Raw genomic sequence first — 21,221 nt, 5'->3', positions numbered from 1 at the left:
GACTTCACGAGGATAATATTGGAAACGGTACAAGCGAGTACATGACAACATATATATATATATATATATATATATATATATATATATATATATGTATGTATATATATTGAAAACCATTGGGGAGGCATGGTAGGAATTTTCATAGATTAAAGAGTATATTTTTTACAATTAGGAGAAAATCACATTATGGGGATAATCCTAACATAAGGGATATAATCTGATATTTTGCTCTCAGATTGCCGAAGACTCGGACTAGTTTGATTCTGTTTAGATTTTCGTGGATATGATGACTAAGCCTGCCCACTTTTTGTCGATTAAGGCGAGCTATACTACGGAGCAATTGCCTAGGATGTATGTCGTAAGATTGTGAAACTTCATGGGGTGTCTGAGAACATTGTCAATGATCGGGACCCAAAGTTCACCTGTTGGTGTTAGAGTGTGTTGTAGAGAGCTTTTGGCACTCAACAGAGATTGAATACTGCATATCATCCTTGGATGGATGGTCAAATTGTGTGGACCATTCAGATATTGGTAAATAAGCAGAGAGCTTGCGCTCAGGAGCAGAGCACAACATAGTAGATACTTTTCACTAGTAGATTTTCCCTTATAATAACCATTTTCATGCTAGCTTGGGCATGGTTCTCTGCGAGGATCATATGATTGGAGGTGTAGGATTTCCACACACTAGTCAGAGGTAAGATATAAAGAGTTATTCGAGGTAGTTTCGGTTCAAGACACCAACGAATAGAGTAACTAGAGATAAGTTAACGCAGGCATAGAATCGCCAGAGGAGTTTAGGATCATCCTAAATCTTAGATCGATGTCAAAGGAAACCGAGAAATAAGACCATTATGATGGTCGAGGCTAAGTAGGAAGGCAGTATGCCTGAAGAGTCCATTTGGGATGCGGGACGACGAGTTTCTCCGGCAATTTCCCGAGTTTACGGACATGTATGTGCCAAATTTTGCGGATAAAAGTTTAAAAATGTGAGATGAATGTAAGAACTCGCACTGTTAAATTGGAATTTTAATAATTTAATATAAAAATAATTATTTTAGAAAATTATTCCATAATTCAAAGAGGATAATTAGGGAGAATTTATATATATTTAAATTAAATCACTTTTCGAGGAAAAGTGTAGATTTAATATAGATTTTCACACATTGGTCAGATGTAAGATATAAAGAGTTATTCGAGGTAGTTTCAGTTCAAGACACCAACGAATAGAGTAACTAGAGAAAAGTTAAAGAAGGCATAGAATCGTCAGAGGAGTTTATAATTATAGATTTATGCGTCATAAAATTTATGAGACACTGTAGTGTGAAATTATTAGAGAATTAAGTGAATGTGGCGTGTGAACTAATACCGAGTATTTCACGATAAAAATGCGTACCAGGAAGTAACTGAAAAAATTAAAATAAAATTAGAAATATTCCTTGAAAATACACTAGGTCAATAATATAAAGTTTGAGAGAAAAATAATTAATGGAGACCTTGGAACTAATATCGTTAAACTAAATAGTCAGTGTTTTTTAAGTGACTACACACACTTAACTACTCCATTTATCATATGACCTACGTAGAAGACCCTCAAAAATCGTAAAGTGTTTCTTTCTACTCCCTCTCTTGAAACTTAAGCTCTCTCCATGGAAACCCTCAAAGATTTCGTCTTTGCCCACCCTTCCTTCTTTGATCATAAAGAAACCTTGAGGGAAAGCATCCTAGTGAGGAAAAACTCCATCTTTGAACTTCGAAAATTATGTTTGAGTGTGAATGTGGGGCTACCATCTTGGTTTTGTGCATGTAATTCTTGGAATACCTATTTTTCATCATCAAGGAGCTTACTTTGTGGTTAAAGGACCCATCTTTACTTCGCAAAATCGTGTTTCTTGCGAGACAACATTGGAACAGAAGTAGGATGATTGGGGAGCTGCTGTTATGTCTGAGTTTGGGTATATGTCTCCACCTTTTTTCCTTGGAATTTCTTTAAAAAGGTTGAGTCTTGAACATGTTTAATGAGTCAAAATGATAGCTTAGTGGACTAGTAGTTAGAACATACATAAAAAGGGTAGCTTGAACCCCTATGAACCTTAAAAATGGTTGGTTTGCGAAAATTATGGTTTTTGGTCAAAATCTGGGTTCTGATGATGTTCTACCCGGGTACGCCTTGAACTCTACCTGGATACGTCCTACCCAAGTACATGAACCAACAACGAACATAGTTTGCTAAAAATTCAATATCTCGAGCTACAGAGCTACAAATTGAGTGCCGTTTGGACCTATGTGAAGCTAACACATAGGCTATAACCCTGAAAAATTTAGTAGCCTTTGGATAAGTGGTTTAATTGCAGTGTTAGTTTGAAGTTGCGACTTGGTTGCTGGAAATTCAGGTTGCAATAGTCACTTTGCGGAAAACATAGCCGGAGCTATACAACTCCAAATGAGACATGTAATATGTCGTTGGAAAGCTTATGATGTCTATTTAACATAATAAAATCTTAGAATTTTTGGTAAAGAGATGCAACTGAAGTTTTAAAAATGATAAATACGGTTTTGTGCTTGGGGTTTTTGGAAGAAGCCTGCAGTCACAAGACGAAAAAGAAAATGCAGTCCGAATGTCATGAAATTGTAGAATTTGATTATTAATGGTATGTTTGACATAAAACATATTGAACTTGCCATATTGTGTGACTGTGGGTGACCCCATTGATACTGAATTTGTGTTGGAGGACTATACCGATACAGGTAAGCTTATGGTCTACGGATTTATCCACTGTTTGTTCCACCAAACTCTATAGGAGGATGATTTGATGTGCATGGTATGCTTTTTCTGAAAATGTTCATGCGTTGATACTTATCTGATATATATGGATATGCTTGTTGATGTAATGTATGGATGTGATGTTGATTACATACATAATCAGGCTGCAACCCTGAAGTGTAAGACATAAGGCAACGACCCTTATGTTTTGATAGGTTGCAGACATTCATAATGCCTATATTATTCTATGGCCAGTTGAACCGCACTTGCTTACATCACATGATATATACTGAGATATATGATTATATGAGGATCATAATATTTTACCGAGATGATATTGAATTGTTATTGCCATGCATTTTATTATTTGGTAATACTTATTATATACCTATAAGTGAGCTCGAGGCATAAAAGTCCTTGAGGACCCATTGTCTTATTGAGATTTCTATTAGAGATCTCATCCGTTTTGGGGCACATTTTTCTAGTACTGAGATTATTGATGTTGATGCATCTAATGGCAAGAGACCGACATTGAGATTATAGCATGCCATAAGACATGCTTTGCTATGATATGTTATTTATATATTCTTATGAGGCATGATTGCCATTTGACATGTTATGTTATGTTTGTATTTATGAGGAGCGTAGGGGTTGTCTATGCCTCCTTGATCAAACATGTTATTTTGATCAGAGAACATGTATAAGTTATGCTATTGAGTATTTGTAGTTGGTCATATGATGTAATGATATGATTAATCATGTTAGTTATTATTGTGTAATATGATTTGTATATGAGACGGCCTAAGTAATTGCTAGAGGCCAAGGATGTAAGTAAGATGATAGCTTGGATAACAAGAAATGTATGTTTTGAGTGAGTGATTAAGGTTTATAAGAATCAATCCTATTAACTAAACATAAATGAATTTATGTAGAGAAAAGATGTATGTTAAAAAGAATTGTAATGCCATAGTTTCACGTGTGTAAATGTAAAGAATGAAGTAGGCATAATGGAGTAATCATTGGCTAATAGGAGAAATTAAACTTAAGGACGTCTTCTTTTAAGACATAGATCATGAAATGTGTAAGTAAACATATATGTAAATTGTAAGTAAGAAAGTTGATTAAATCAAGTATAACGTGCAATAAACTTGACATGCAAGTAATGATTACAACTTAAAGAAAAATAGAAAAAGTTTATCCACGTTTTTAGATGAGTTTAATTAGAAATTAATATGATTAGCTTCCTCATATATTTGAATAATTAGCTTCGCTTCTGATGTTAACAAATCAGGTATACATAGGGTGTTATAGCAACCCTGTCATCTTCTGCACCATTCCCCACTATCACCCTGCAACACTTTTTATTTTGTTATTTAAGTGGCCTTTTCAGTTCACTTCGCTATTGTGTGCGTGAAATTTGGATTACTTTTCTTAGTGTGGGAAATTAGATTCACTTTGAGCTGTGGTTAAGCATGTGACAATCCTGATTGGATGAGTTGCAAGCCACTATACAATGTACGTAGTCCAAGTTCCCTTTGAATACCATTTTTACATTACCAGCTTCCTTCAAACATTAACACATTACTCCAATATCAACACAAATATAACTATAAGTTTTCCCTTCTTTTACAGAAATATATAGAGGACGATTAGAGAACCAAAACTAGAGTAACAAATGAATTGTTGATACTGTATGATAAGCTACAAACTTCCTACACATGCTTAGATTGTTAGAAGAATCCCCTTTTCTCACAGGTTTCAAGTCAGGGAAAAACCACAAAACATTGACTTCAAAAGTTTTAAATCATTAAATAAACAACAATTGTAAGCATCTAAGTGTATCTCCAAATCACTTTAAGGCGGAGCGGGTTGAGCTGCCTCGTCGCCTGGCTGAGCTCATTTTGCTGGCCCTAAATGCAGGAATGATTTGGTTCAAAATTTGGGGTTGTTAGTTTTGGCCAGATTGGAACAAATTTGGTGTAAATTGATTTATGGATTTATTTATATATTTGAATTTATTTAGTTAGGGTTTTGATAGTTTGTAATCAATTTTTAATACTCTTATTTTTAGAAGCTTTCCTTATTTTTAGGAGGTAATTATTCATATATTTATTTAATATTTATCATTATCTTTACGAGGTGTGATTTCTACTTTGGATAGTAATTAGCTTAATTATAGGTAAATAATATCAATATAAATGATATCTAGAGTTATATTCATAAATTTAAGAGTTTTATCTTTGGTTGATTCAAAAATTAATGAATTTATCGAAAGGATTTTATAAAAGTTATGTTGTAGGAAAAATGATTGTGTAATGTTACAGATATTCGTTTTGTGTGCCTTAATTTTTTTTTCTTCAAAAAATGCAGGGCCCACAAAATATTGTATGTGTGGAAATTTTTGTGTGTCATGTAACATAATAGATGTAAACCCCTTATCGAAATTACTTAGTGACTTTCTCCCATTGAATTTTTAAACTGACTTTCTCTACTGTTTGTGACAACTTCAATTATATCAAGGTTTATCCCTTAATATAGATAATAGGCTAATAGGTTCCCATCTAAATGTGAAAAACTCGAATCCTTTTTCTTATTTTATTGATGAATCTCCTTATTCTCTACAAGATTTATAACATCTTTAATGTTGTGACTTTTCTTATTTTATGTTATTTATTATTTAAATGCATATGTATCCCGATTTTAGTTGAAGTTAAGCCTATGAATATCTTAATATTGTGAATTCTTCTATTTTACTTAATTTATAACTCAAGCATACAAATTTTTAATTTTAGCTTAACTTAATTTTATTTATGTATTAGCAATCCCAAGTAAGATAGGTATAATCAATCTCTATTCCGAGTGTTCATCAATCGATTTAAATCGCGGTAATTGAACTAAAAACTGATAATCGAATTAATCGAAAAACCAAAAAAAAAATCTGCATATTTTAATTGGATTTAATCGGTTTCAGTTTGGTTGGTAAAAAACCGATTCGATGCAAACCAATATAATATATTATGTATTTATTATTTTCGAAAGATGATGACTTAGAATTTTGTTGTTCTGTAGACTTTGAATTTGGGATGTTATTGATAGCAAACTATCTTGTTTTAATTTTTTTATTATCTATTCATCTATTTAAACTATTCACGAGTTTTAAGACTTGAATTTTTCAGTGGTTTGTAACTTTGAATGACTTTATTTTGATATAGCTAGTGATTTGTATGACTGAAATTTTAAACTTTTCGAAAAACCGAAAATCGATCCAATCTAATCCAAACCGAATAAAATTGATTTAAATTGGATCAGATTTTAAAAAATTCCAAATCGAATGAATGATTAAATGATCAAAATGAAAGGATTGAATCATATAACTTTTACTTTAAAATTAATCAAATCCAAACCGTAAACATTTTAAATTCTACTTTCACACAGTTGGAAAGTTTTATACACCGAAGTTTTTTAAAATTTTAACTCGAGTATATAAATATCTATATCTTATTTTATTGTTTTTTTTTTTTCTAATTTTGAATTTGTTAGAAAGAGAAAGACATAATTTTTATTGTACAAGGACTACAATGATTAATTATATGATTTGTTAATTTATGAAAAAACTGAAGTAGATTCTAGAAGAGGAGAGGATGTACATAGTAAAAACGTTACTCCTCCTAAATCCTGAGAATATATATAAAATATTCTAAACCCAATTTATTAATCTTAAAAACCCTAACAAATAAATGAAGCCATGTTTGTGTAAGTCCATTTTAATAAAAATCAGGTCCGCTTTTGGTTCCTTGCTCTTTGAGTTCACACTCACTGCCTAACTCTCTCTCTCTCTCTCTCTCTCTACACAAACGCACACAGAGAGACATATACACAGTGAAACTCTCATCTCATCAATCATCATCATCTCTCTCTTCTTTTCAAGTCATTGAATCCTAAAACAACCTGCATTTCGCGCTTGATCCGCCGCCGCTATGGATTCTCGGGAACCACCGTCCCGGCCACCACCGCCGCCGACCATGATGGCAGGACCCACCTCGTACGCTTCGACAAACTCCTCCCCGACCTTGATCAGCCCTAATTCCACCATGTTGGCCCCCGCTACGGCCCGATTCCCCTTCGGCTCCGTCGCGCCGCAGCCACCACCGCCTCCTCCGTCGGAGGCCTTCAACACCACCGCCAGCCCCTACGATGGGCCCTCGTCGCCGTTGAAGCCGTGCGGGCTCTCCAAGAAGAAGCGCGGCCGGCCCAGGAAATACTCGCCGGACGGTAACATTGCTCTGGGCTTGGCTCCGACGCACGTGTCATCTTCCGGCGGAGGCGGCGGAGATTCGGGCGGCACGCCGTCTGCGGACGCTCCGGCAAAGAAGCATAGAGGAAGGCCTCCGGGCTCTGGAAAGAAGCAATTGGATGCGCTTGGTACTTCTTGTTATTGTTGTTGTTTTTGGGTTATGATTCTTTCGGTTTATTTGAATTGAATTGGTTCTGATTGTTTGTTTTGTTGTTCTTTCTTGTGATGTGAAGGAATTGGTGGGGTTGGATTCACTCCTCACGTAATCTTGGTGGACCCTGGCGAGGTAATGCTTCCTCTTGGCTGCAATGTATTGAATTGCTGAATTATATGGCTGCTAAATTTAGTTGCATTAGTTTATTGGTAATTTCTGTGCCTGAATCTTTGAAATAACAATTTGATGCTGTTAGTGTTATATGTATGTACATTCATTATTAATGAATACGATCAGAAAGATTTGAACTTTAACATGGTGTTATTGCTTTTGGTTGTAACTTATCCATTTTAAAAGACTGTCTTGCGATGATTATTGTCTTGTGATTTCTTTCTTTAAATGTTTTTTATATTGTTTTAGGAGTTGGCACTAATTCCAATGCTGTTGCTCTATGCGGTAATTTCAGGGGTTCTTAATCTTTTTGGTGATGAAAGTAGAATGTTAAATCAGTAATGCACACCTAGTCATGCCAGATAGATAATGATAATCATCAAATTGAGTATTAAATTAGATCTTTATTTAGACAAGAAATGTGATTTTCACTTTTCAATGTAAATGTTAATTCGATATAATGTTCCATAGCTCAAGAAGATTGCCTTTGTTACATGTGAAATTGCTACCAGTTGCTCATTCAATGCTTTTGTATTATAGCGTGTGCTCTTAATAAATTATCCGTCTTCAAGTTTATCAAATTCTCTTATAAATGTTGGTGTGAAGTGTGATTGAATTTTGGATATCTCATTTAATCAATTTACGAATTTATGAGATGTATCTCATTATTGTTTGAGTACTGTGTGTTTAAGACTATAAACTTCTTATTACATTGTTGCATGGGTTTGAATATATATCTTATTGTATATCTTGTCCCACTCAAAAGGAAAGAAGTAATTATGGCATTAACCTACATTTTTTGGTCAAGCTTCACTTGGTAGTTGGTTTTGCACCGAAATGAAGCAAAAAAATTGGCTTTTTTTTACCAAGTCACTATTTGACGTGGAAACATCATGTTGGGTGCATGTGATTTTATATATACATCTTTTTGTTTCAAAGTATTCTTTTTTAAGTTTCTATTGGCAGTGTTGGTGTGCGTTACTATTGTTACAAATCCTTCTCACCTGTATTCTTCTGTTGTTTGTAGGATATTACCGAAAAAATCATGGCCTTTTCTCAGCAAGGGCCTCGGACAGTTTGTATTCTTTCTGCTAATGGTGCAATCCGCAATGTCACCCTTCGACAGCCAGCATTGTCTGGTGGTACTGCAACATTCGAGGTACTTTTGTATTCATTTGGAATCTAGTCAGTATCTAGTTATCCATTATATCAAGCTTTTTCTTTATGCTATATTGGAAATGATCTGGTAGTACATGGTTGCTTGACATGCATATTGCTAAAAGTTCAGCTTGTCAATGGGGACATGAAACTACATGCATTATTATTTTCCAGCATGTAATAGAAAATTTCAATATTTTCATCTACAAATATAACTCTGCTTTTGAACATTAAATATATTGCAAATATTTTGTTTAATTATTGGATTGCCATGATTTTTTTCCTTGTTTATTTTGTTATTGAAACAGGAAAACTGTGTACTTTTTGAAATGCTAGCCAGAAATTGTTTATTTATTCCATATGCATTTGATTTAATCTAATTTCTTGCATGGTTTATTATTATTATTATTGTTATTATTATTATTGCTATTATTATTATTTTGTTAACAGCTTTGTAAGCATAGTAGAGATATTGGAGAATGTAACTATTTAGGGAAATCCACTTTCGGAATTGTTATTGACAGAAAAGGCCTACTGAATTTGCATTCTTAGCTTATTGCTGAAATTCTTCTACACTATTCTGCTTCAATTGTGTGCATGAACAGTGGCAAAAACCTTCAATTGATTTGAAAATTGTTGGATGGATATTTGCTCTATCAGATTAGTACAATAGTACATTGTGAAATTGTTGCGTCTTTCTTTCTTTCTTTCTTTTCTTTTCTTTTTTCTTTTTTCTTTTTTTAAGACTAATTTAATATGGAAAACAAGGTGCTTTAGAAGTTCTTTTTCTATTATTGTTGATGGAACTGGATCTTGTGTTAAGCATGCCATAGCCTGATACGGATATTGTGCAGAGATAATCTGGCCTTGCATTGCAACGAACTTTGCATAATAGGAGGTGCTTGTTACGTAGATTATATTTGTTGCATTTAAAGTTTGTGTCTTTCAGTGCGTAGCCTCTCTATCCACATTTCCTGCTAGTCTCAGATTGATCTTAGTCCTACAACTATGGATCTGTCTGCTGATATTATTTAGGATTTCAAATATCCAGATTGTTAAGTATTGTAATCGTTTTTTAGGAATTTTTCATGGTTGCTTTGGAATCTTTTAGGGTGGCATTTGTTATGTTGGAGTGATAGCATGGAATCTTTTTCTGTTATTGTTGATGGAACTGGATCTTGTGTTAAAGCATGCCATAACCTGAAGGGATATTGTGTAGAGATAATTTGGCCTTGCAATGCAAAGAACTTTGCATAATCGGAGGTGCTTGTATCCAATATCTGGAGTTTCTGTTTGTATATTATATGGATGATCCGATCCGCGGGAGCATTATGGCATTAAGATTTCCAAGGTTTACGTATATTTCTTGCTCATTATCAGACAATCACTTATTCACAAACCCCATGTGGGGTTATTGTTTGATTTAAAGTTTGTGTCTTTCAGTGCATACCCTCTCTATCCACATTTCCTGCCAGTCTCAGATTGATCCTACAACTATGGATCTGTGTCTGCTGATATTATTTAGGATTTCAAATATCTAGATTGTTAAGTATTGTAATCGTTTTTTAGGAATTTTTCGTGGTTGCTTTGGAATCTTTTAGTGTGGCATTTATTATGTTGGAGTGATAGCTTGGTGACCACAAGAATTAAATGTAATTGATTGAAGGGCCAAATTGAGACAAACATAATCCAAATGACCGATTATGTTGGTGACCACAAGAATTCTTTTAGCGTGACTATATAGTTAAATATCAATGTCTTTCGATTCATTCTCTTCACATGATGTCATTTTAAATTGCAGGGCCGATTTGAGATTATATCCTTATCAGGTGCTTTGCAGCTATCTGAAAATAATGGTGAACGCAGTAGAACAAGCGGTCTGAGTGTGTCTGTGGCAGGATCTGATGGACGAGTTTTGGGTGGTGGAGTTGCTGGAATGCTAACTGCGGCATCATCTGTACAGGTATTGCTCTCAAATGGTATAAAATTTATGTCAATTGAACAATTGGCTTGTGATGCAATTTACCCATATAGATGTTCCAAGTGCACAAGGTATATAGAAATTCTTGGATATTACTGTTGGGAAGTATTTTATGCATGTAGGATTGACCAAACTTTGATGCTTTATTTTAGTGACTTTTTCCAATCATTAATAGGTCATTGTGGGTAGCTTTATTGCAAATGCAAAAAAGTCAAGCTCGAATATGCTGAAATCTGGGCCTTCTTCAGCACCAACATCCCAAATGTTAACCTTCGGTGCACCTATGACTCCAACGAGTCCTACCTCTCAAGGGCATTCTACTGAGTCCTCTGAGGACAATGATCATAGCCCATTTAGTGCGGGTGGACTCTACAATAATGCTAGTCAGCCTGTTCATAATATGCAGATGTACCATCATCCACTATGGGCTGGCCAAACTCGTCAGTGAAGATGTGACTCTGGATTAACAGTGCAGAAGCAGGGTATTTGCATGGTGATTGTTCAAAGTAGTGGCTAGAGTCAATTTTAAAGTGCTAACTTGCGTTATTGAGGACTGACTTTAGAGCAGTCTATTTAAGGTTTAAGTCTGTCTCTCCATTTGTCATTTGATTAGGATTTTTCTTCTTTTAATCGTTTCGTAACTTTCTAGTGATGATAGCCAAGGATATGCTACCCATTACCCGAATTCTGTGATTTTGAAGTTTGCTATCTGCACTTTGCAGTAGCATAGCATAATCAGGAACAGTGATTTCCCTCCTTCATCATGCTTTATTGTTTATTTAATTCTTTGAGCATTCTAAGGATTTGGTTCCCTTGCATTTATAAGCCGTGAGTTGTGTTCCTTTCATCTGAGCTGCATATTCATACATTTTTTAAAATTTCATCCACGGTTACCTTCTTCCCGCGTCAGCAATGCATGTCTCTCATAGGCACATTCTTACTCTTGAATCAACAAAAGATGAGTAATTCTACGTCGTCATCTTAAACAATTCTTCAATAACCCTCATCATTTTATTAATTGGCGGAAGTGTTAAATGTTTTTTGCGCTGTCAAGATATTAAATGTATTTATTTCTTCATTTGATATTTTTTTACCGAAGTGTGTGTATATTTATATATCTCGAAGCCGCCATGGAGAGTATCTTTCGCGTATGTTTGTTTTTGGAAGCTTTGAAATTTTGAAATGTTAGCAGGTAAATTTCGTTGTCATTTGTCATTTATTAACTGGTTTTTTCCACTCAAAATGTCCCATTATTTAAAAGCATGGTGTGTTGTACATGAGACGTTGAAACTTGCGTGTTGGAGTTGAACGCATGGACCAACTCGCCAAAAGCATGTTTCACAGCCCATCAACTGAATTATAACTATTATTTGATATGTACCGTTATCTTTTAATCACACCTCAGCCTCACTCTAATTCCAACTTTTCAAGGCCTGCTTCACCTTCCATATTCAACCCTAACACAACAATACTCGGTTAAATCTTCAATACTTTCATAGTGCATATTCTTTAAAGAGGACACGTGACATTAGACTAAATGTAATTGAGTTATTTTATTTTAAAATTTTAATAGATGATGTGAGTTGTTATAATTAGATTTTGGGATAATCGACTCTCCTATACAATAAGAGACAAAATACACAACATATGGTGGGAGGGACACATCCCTTATAAAAAAAGAAGCAATTGCACGAATTTCGATGGATTAGCGGCAGAAAAAATAACTTTCCAAGGAGAGTTGTTTTTCCCTTTAGTTTTTAGTTTTTAGAGGGAAAAAATAATTTTCATATATTATCGTAGTAAATTTGTCTTGACTTTGTAGCAAATTTTTTTTTTGCCTTGACTTATTAACAAGAAATATGAGTCTTTTTTGAATTTGTAAGGGATCACGATTTCAACTAAATGCATCCATTTTAAATTTTCTAGGGACCGCGAATAGCCTTTTTATTTGCTAGGGACTAAAGTGGACATCGTGAAATTTGCCGAGGACCAAAAAGACTCTAATTTTAAAAACTATAACTTGATTTTAGTTTTTAAAACAAAAAATTAGGGAACAACTAAATGTTATTTTGGGTGTGTTTGAAAGTGTTTTAGTTATTTTGTTTTCAAATACTGTTTTAAATATGAATTTTAAAAACTAATTTTGAGAGTAAAAAACAAAAAAACTTGTTTGAGTGTAGTTAAATTAAAGTTATAAAGAAGTTGTAATTATTTACAAAAATGCCATTAATGAAATTTTAGAATTACAAAAATGCCATCTAATATTTACGAAACTGCCATTAATAAAATTTTAGAATTACAAGAATGCCATCTAATATTTACGAAACTGCCATTAATGAATGCTGATAATTACGATTTTGCCACCGCTTAAAAAAAATCGCAAACAGCGCTGGAGAACATCCTTAAGTTGTTTTGGTTTTCTGGTTTAAAAACAAAAAAAGAGTCATTGTTTTGGAAAGCATTTTGCAAAACAATGATTCCCAAACAGATTTTTTTATTTTTTTGTTTTAAAAACTTAAAAACTGTTTTTAAGAACAAGAATCAAATAGACCCTTTGATTCTCCTTTTCAGTTTTTTGTTCTCAAAACAAGCAAAAACACATAGAATAGCTATTCTCATTAATGATAGTTGAATATTGGTGTATCATTATTCTATAATATATGTGAATTGTATTGAGTTAGAGCTTGATAACGGGAAAAGAATAACCCTCTGAAGCTAGTGAACGAGAAAGGATTCGCTCACTGTCTCTTCCTTATATGCAAGGTTTAGCTTCCTAAACCTTAAAGTATCATGTAGTTTTGATTTAGCATCTAACAAAACAACTTTGATTTATTTTTCTTCGATCCATTTTGTTCACTTTTTTCTTGGGTTGTTCCTTTACAACTGGTTGTGTGTTCTGTAAGAGTTGATGAATGGAAGAAAGGGGATCTGCTTGGAAGTGATGATCCTCAAGAATGGCAGACCACCGTTCTTTGTTGTCTATTTGTGGGGATCTACTTTCAATTTTCTTTGTTGTTTGTTCTTTTTCTGATAGAAGACAAAACATCTTCAGCCTTCAGAAAACCATGAACACTAATATGTTTTACGTATAAAGTAAGAGTGACATATATCTCTAAAAAATCTTGATTTAATCAGTACAACAAGCATCAATCATATCATCAGGGGATCCTACATAAAAATTTGTGTTTGTACTAAAAAAATAAAAGTCTATGTGCTTTTTTTTTATCTCAAACAATTAGCATCTAACAAGACAACTTTGATTTCGTTTTCTTGGATCCATTTTGTTCACTTTTTTCTTGGGTTGTTCCTTTACAATCAGTTATGTGTTTTGTAAGAGTTGATGAATGGAAGAAAGGGGATATGCTTGGAAATGATGATCCTCAAGAATGGCATACCACCGTTCTTTGTTGTCTGTTTGTGGGGATCTGCTTTCAATTTTCTTTGTTGTTTGTTCTTTTTCTGATAGAAGACAAAACATTTTCAGCCTTCAGAAAACCATGAACACTAATATGTTTTACATATAAAGTTAGAGTGACATATATCTCTACAAAATCTTGATTTAATCAGTACAACAAGCATCAATCATATCATCAGGGGATCCTAAATAATTTTTTTTGTTGTGTACTAAAAAATAAAAATAAAAATATGTGTACAAAATAATACATGTGCTTTTGAATCAAAGTCTATGTGCTTTTTTTTTTATCTCAAACAATCTCTTTGTGACTTTTGGGTTTTTGTTCATTTGTTATTTCAGGTTGGACCTACTTCGTGGGGCAATATTATCATGTGCTTCAGAATCAACTAGATTTTGTGCACCATGGTTCTATTATGATGCTAGCACAATGCTCCCTATTAAGGGCAATGCTAGAGAGACAACCAGTGCAATGCTTGTAATTTCTTTTGTTTTCATAATTCTATTAAATCCTTTTTTTCTCAGTTTAGATTAATACAATTGTGTTTTTGATGATATTTGATATTACTGATTTCTGTGTGACTTGAATTGGATATGAACTATGAATAGGGTTGTTATGAGTTTGTAGATTTTGTAGTGTGCTTCTTCTTATTGTATTGACCAAAAGGAATGATGTTTCAAAAGTGGTGGAAAAAACAAAAATCTTTTGATTGAGAAGTTTCAATAAGGTTCGTATAGAGTGAGTGAATGTGTGAGATCTTTGATTTAGAAAAAAATTGAAGACAGAGCAATGAAATAACCAAATAGGATGCATAAACTGAGTGGGTAGGTGATTATGTGAAGACCTTGTTTCAAAAGAATGAAAATGGGGCAATGAGATAGTTAAATAGGGTGGATTCAGTCTCCTTTAGTTTCTTTTCATTTAGTAATTTAAGTTTATTTGACTTTTCAATTTCTTTTGATCATTGATGAAAGAAATGCAGAAAAGGAAAAAATTACTGAATCATTGAATCTTCGGTGATATAGAATTGCACCAATTCATGCATGTATCAACACAATTTAAAGTTATTCATCACATGATACAAATTACAGGCGTGCCAAATCATACTGAACCATGGGATTCAATTCGTGAATAATGTGATTCTAACAACTATGGTAAACTAAACATTTGGAATATGAATTCAATCTGTCTAGGATGCTTCTAGTCTATAATCTTTAGATGGTACTTATACCCTCTTTGCATTCTATTAAAAACTTTATTTGTCAGAGTTAAAATGATAAGCTATTCTTTCTGCTTATTTAGATTCCTTACATTTTAATACCTCTTAATAGATTTAAGGGACTAATTTATGCATGTACAATTATAGTAAACTTATTTAAATTTTTTACCTTGAAATTAGAGAGCTCTACATTGTGCTCCTCAAGAAAGCTTATAAATTCTTTGAAGTTATCTTCTGTTTGGTGATAATTGGTGTTGTATGGCCAAATAGCTTGCAATATTTGTATAACACTTTGTGTAAACGAAATTGCTTTTACACAAATGGTAGCTCCATGATTCTCTTTAAGCTCCATGATTCTCTTTCCTCTGCCTTCTTTGATGAAAAAATATAAAAATTGTTGTAGGATATTGTGAATCTTTTCTAAGTCTATTTACTAATATACTTGAGTTGGCTACCTACTTTCAATGCTTGTTCATATGATGGATGGAAACTAATGCTGAAAAAAATGATGCAAAGGTTTGGTTTGATTCAATAATTAAGGCTTTCATTCATATTATGGTTGATGAGGTCACCAAAGAAAATATGCAGAATGGTGTTTTTCACTCTAGAATATAGAATTCCATAAAATATAAACTGAATTCCATAACTAATTGGTCTTTTAGTTTCAAGCAAATAAAACAAAAGTTCAATAGACTACAAACTAAGCATTGTGAGTTCTCTTTACTCTTGCAACACACTGGATTTGGTTGTGATGTAGAAACTAACACTGTCACTACTAGTGAAGAAGTCTGGCAGTCTTACATTCAGGTATATTTAATATTTTGTTTGTAAGGTTATGGTTTTACTTATTTGTCATTATTTTTAAGTATCATTTGACTATAATATGATCTACTTATATTTTGTCAACATTTTACTATTTTAGGCAGTGTTGAAAAAACCGGACCGGCCCGGCTGGGTCGACCCGGAAACCGGTGAACCGGTCATGTGACCGGTCCAGTTTTCATGTTGGATCGGTTAAGTAGTAGACCCGGTGCAACCCAGTGCAACCCGGTGTGACTCGACCGATTTTTGAGATAATCAGTGTCCCGATCGGTTTGGATTTGAACCGGTTGAGTCATGCATAAATTTTTTAAAAAAAGAAGAAGAAGAAAGGGACGACATCGTGAGGAGAAGAAAAGCCTAGATATGAAGTCTGGACCATGGAAATGAAAAAAAAAACACAACAGATCTGCTTCGAGCGAAGAAAAAAACATGAACAGCGACCACCAACCAAGTTCCTGAACTTTCATATAAGCAGAGGCGAAAATATAACTAACAATCCATGCTAGCTTAGGAGGGTCAAGCAAATCTCATGTTGCTTATGAGATAGAAACTGGAACCAGCAATACCACAAAACTGAGTAAAACTATGGGGTTTTTTTTGGTTAGGTGATTTATGACTTTTTGTGGGAAGAGTGATATTGGCTGTTGATTATAAAATCATCAACGGTTAAAATTTATGATCTGCGTCGTTTCTGGTATATCTCTCTTTTTTCTTTTCTTTTTGATTTACTATTGTTGTCCTTCTTCTTCTTTGTCCTTTTTGGGGACCAAACAGTCAAACACTAATGCTTTTTGTCCTTCTTCTTTTTGATTTACTATTGTTTTGGTCTAAATATGCACAACTTAACTACTGCCCCAAACAAAGCAAAATAGTGCAAATATCTAACGGGCTTTACGACATGCCAATCCAGGCTAATTTAGTTAGTGTAAAACTATTGGTTTTACGATATGGGCTGGTATATATCTATCTATCTATCTATCTATCTATCTATCTATCTATCTATATATATATATATATATATATATATATATATATATATATATATATATATATATATATATAGAGGATCATTTGACATTAAATTTTAATCATTGATCATTTGTTAAACAATAATGTATAACTTATTATTTTTATATTAGAATATTTGGAATTGATATTATTTTTATAGGTATTTGAATATGTTTATATTTTTTTAAATATAAATTATAAATTTATATATATTTACCGGGTCATGCGGTTGAACCAGTGACCCACTGGTTGAACCAGTAACCCATTGACCCAGTGCCTCGACTGGGTCGAGTTTAATAACATTGATTTTAGGCATATCCAAAGGCTGCTCAATTTCAAAAGAAAGAATGTGAGTGTTACAAGTTATTGGGAATCTTATTTAATAGAAGTACTGCAACCAGATTACTACATCATTAATCTACCCAAGACCCACCAAATACAGATGAAGAACTTGAGCTTGAGAATCAATACCTTAATAATGGTGTTCATGTAGATGTTAATCAAGATAGTTCAGATGATGACTTGTAAACAATTGAGCAAACCACACATCGGGGAAAACGCAAAATTCAAGTAAGAGAACATAAGTCTTACAAAGAGTCTAAAACATTTCAAATGACAGATGCACTTCAAGCATGGGCTGAAGCATCTAAAGCAAAAGCAGAAGTTTCTTTTGCAAGAGCAGAGAAATATAGGGTCACTTCTTCAAACTATTCTATTGCGAAGTGTGTGGCTGCCCTTGAAGAGATTGAAGATGTTGCAAATGACATCTACATGAAGGCTTTGAAAAAATTTATGGAGCCTACTTGGAGGGAAGTGTTTCTTGCTATGTATATGATGGAAGAAAGGCATGGCTAGATATAATTGACTGAGAAACTTTGAATGCATGATTGGATGCTTTTGGTCAGATTAGATTATGATGTACTTTGCTACAACTGTGGTTTTAATTTTGGAGCAGCTATTAGGGCTGTGCATGGGTCAGGTCGGGTCAGGTTTTTGTCCGACTCGACCCAACTTGGTTTTTATAGGTCAGGTATTTTGACCCGCCCCGCTTTAATTTGATCCAAGTCAGGTCTGACTTGGATTGGATTTTGTTGAACTAGTTCAGAACCAGTTTGGATCTGACCTGACTTGGTTTCTGAAGTGGGTCTGACTTGGTTTCTGAACTGGGTCAAATCTGACCTGACCCGTTTTTGACTTGGTTTTCTCACAAAATTTTGTCGAAATTTTTACGTTGCAAAAGACGAAAATTTCGTCACAAAATTATTTTTTCGTCGAAATTTGTACAAAAAAAAAATTTCTATTGAAATTTAGTTTCAAGTCAACAGTTTTGACGAAAATGATTTCTTCCATCAAATGTTTTAAACGAAAAAATAATTTTGTCAAAAAATTTAACAGAATGTTTTTCGTTCAAAATTTCGATGGGAATGTGTTCTAACGAAAATTTTGACGAAAATTATTTCGAGGGAAATGTTTCATTTGAAACTTTCGACGAAATTTAGATTCTCTAAAGAATTTTGACAGAATATTTTTTTCGTCAAAATGTTTTTTTTGTCAAAAAAATTTACGGAATTTTTTTATAGAAATATGTTTCGTTGAAAATTTTCGATGGAAATGTGTTTCGCTAAAAATTTCGACGAAAATTTTTTTTTGTCAAAAAATTTAACGAAATTTTTTTCGTCGAAAACTTTCACCGAAATTTGAAATCTGTAAAGAATTTTGATGAATATTTTTGTCGTCGAAATTTTTTACCGTCAAAATTTTTTGATGACGAAAATGTTTCCGTCGAAAACTTTCGCCAAAATTAGAAATCTGTAAAGAATTTTGATGAAATTTTTTGCCATCAAATTTTTTTGATGACGAAAATATTTCTGTCGAAAACTTTCGCCGAAATTTGAAATCTGTAAAGAATTTTGATGAAATTTTTTGCCGTCGATATTTTTTGCTGTTAAAATTTTTTGATGACGAAAATGTTTCCGTCGAAAACTTTCGCCAAAATTTGAAATCTGTAAAGAATTTTGATGAAATTTTTTGCCGTCAAATTTTTTTGATGACGAAAATATTTCTGTCGAAAACTTTCGCCGAAATTTGAAATCTGTAAAGAATTTTGATGAATTTTTTTGCCGTCGATATTTTTTGACGTTAAAATTTTTTGATGACGAAAATGTTTCCGTCGAAAACTTTCGCCAAAATTTGAAATCTGTAAAGAATTTTGATGTAATTTTTTGCCGTCAAAATTTTTTGATGACGAAAATATTTCCGTCGAAAACTTTCGCCGAAATTTGAAATCTGTAAAGAATTTTGATGAGATTTTTTGCCGTCGATATTTTTTGCCGTCAAAATTTTTTGATGACGAAAATGTTTCCGTCGAAAACTTTCACCAAAATTTGAAATCTGTAAAGAATTTTGATGAAATTTTTTGCCGTCAAAAATTTTTGATGACGAAAATATTTCCGTTGAAAACTTTCGCAGAAATTTGAAATCTGTAAAATTTTTATGAAAATATTTTCCATAAAAAATTTTGACGTAATTGTTTTACTTTAAAACTTCTCCTTTAATGTAATTGTGATTTTTTTTCACGTAATGGGTATGGGTCAAGTTTTGGGTCAGTGGGTCAATATTAAAACGAGTCAGGTCTAAAACTGACCCAAATAAAAGTGGGCAGTATTTAAACCAGTTCAAAAAATATGGGTATTTATGGGTCGGGTCAAGGTCGAATCAAGGGCAGGGCAAGTGAACCAGTTTTTTTGCACAGCCCTAGCAGCTATGGTGTGACTTTAGTTTATGTTTTGCTTAAACTTTACTATGATCAGACTAGCTTTGCCTTGGCTATACTTTTTGTTTTGTTCAAGCTTTGATCTGATCATTTTTGCTAATGTGTATATAGTTATATGCTACTTTTGCTTTGATTAGGAGGAACGAGAAAACCTATGAATGTCTACATTTGCTGACCTGATTATGAAACTATGTCCAATTTGTCATTTTCTTTTGTTTTCAACCGATATCAAATTTTAGTTGCCTCTCATGAAAGAAATTTTCACTATCTTCATACCTCTATTTTAGTACTATGGTTTCATTTTCAATAGGATGTTTAATAGAATATAAAAATTTATGTATTTTACCATGTTCCATTTCACCATCTCAAACTAAAACAATGTAATGCACATTAATACTATAAATAAGGGAGAATTGAGAATGTGATATATTTAGCAATTGAAAATACAATAACCAAAAAACTTATAATATGATTTATTTTGGTTTCCAAAAAGGCTTTATAAATTTGATACATATGATTGAAGAAAGTTAACAAAAATAAAATAAAATTGCTAACCAAACGAGTTTTTTGTTTTGAAAAATATTTTTAGAACAAAATTAGCAAGCAGATTTTTTTGTTTAAATTTTAAAACTCTTTAAAATAAGTTTACCAAACGAATTTTTTTCTTCTTATTCTGAAAATCAATTTTTAAAAATTATTCTATAAAACAATTTTAAGAATAAAAAATCAAAACACAATCAAACAAGCCCTTAATTTCGAGTGTTTAGTGTCCTTCCAAGTTACCTACCCAATAAACAAATGTTCTCTTTTCGTTTTTATTGAAAACTTGGAGCGAGAACAATCAGGGTAGCATGCAGTATTGCAGTCCTATTTAGCAATCATATATCCTCACTTCATGGTCATGTTCCTTTTCATTTTTATTGAAAACTTGGAGTCAGAAATATTAAGGAAATGATATTTATCTCTGGGTTTAATCAGACGATTCTTTATAACCAGACTTAAGGGGAAACATAGCAGTGGCGTGTGAACGGTGGTGCAGCACTACAAGAAAAATAATGTTTAACCACATTATTTTAACGACATTTAATGAAAATGTGGCACAACTTTATAAAATTTCCTATTTTCCTACATTGTTAACAAGAATGTAGCAAAATAAGCCCAATCTATCTATTTCCAAATGCCACAACCACATAAGAAAATAGGGCCCGGTCCATTATTCAAGTGCCACAATTTGCATTAGTGCATTCACTTATTTCTCTTTCTTAAAGACCGTAAATGTCCTCTTTCTCTTTTTCTCTATATGTTTAGCACTCACATTGACCACCACGATGAGAAGGAGATTTTGCCGGCGAGGACAAGGGCATCGGAGTTCAAGTCACTCCGATCGTTAAGCTCAATGATGTCATCGTATCCATCCACAAAGAGGATGAAGATTCTATTCTCAATTTGTGTGCATTTCTCTCTTTT

At 33.2% G+C, this 21,221-nt stretch overlaps 1 protein-coding gene across 1 annotated transcript; it reads left to right on the top strand.

Moving 5' to 3' along the window:
* Positions 1-6,562: 6,562 nt before the first annotated feature.
* Positions 6,563-11,270, top strand: LOC133305292 (AT-hook motif nuclear-localized protein 13). The gene is made up of 5 exons (XM_061505463.1): positions 6,563-7,183; positions 7,289-7,341; positions 8,408-8,539; positions 10,340-10,501; positions 10,695-11,270. Exons 1-5 carry the CDS (start codon positions 6,739-6,741, stop codon positions 10,965-10,967), a joined length of 1,065 nt encoding a protein of 354 aa, XP_061361447.1. The 5' UTR covers positions 6,563-6,738; the 3' UTR covers positions 10,968-11,270.
* Positions 11,271-21,221: the final 9,951 nt, after the last annotated feature.

Source organism: Gastrolobium bilobum, unplaced genomic scaffold (genome assembly GCF_033153095.1).
Source record: "Gastrolobium bilobum isolate Gb01-03AN ecotype WA unplaced genomic scaffold, APGP_CSIRO_Gbil_v1 utg688, whole genome shotgun sequence".
Lineage (NCBI taxonomy): Eukaryota > Viridiplantae > Streptophyta > Magnoliopsida > Fabales > Fabaceae > Gastrolobium > Gastrolobium bilobum.
The sequence above is the reverse complement of the archived record's forward strand: the minus strand, read 5'-3'. Positions and strand labels throughout refer to the sequence as shown.

Bases quoted from the DNA above. Each gene is read 5' to 3' on its own strand.
- LOC133305292 (XM_061505463.1), top strand. From the start codon at position 6,739: ATGGATTCTCGGGAACCACCGTCCCGGCCACCACCGCCGCCGACCATG. The intron at 7,342-8,407 runs GTAATGCTTCCT...TGTTGTTTGTAG, and splicing joins TCTTGGTGGACCCTGGCGAG to GATATTACCGAAAAAATCAT. The intron at 10,502-10,694 runs GTATTGCTCTCA...AATCATTAATAG, and splicing joins CTGCGGCATCATCTGTACAG to GTCATTGTGGGTAGCTTTAT.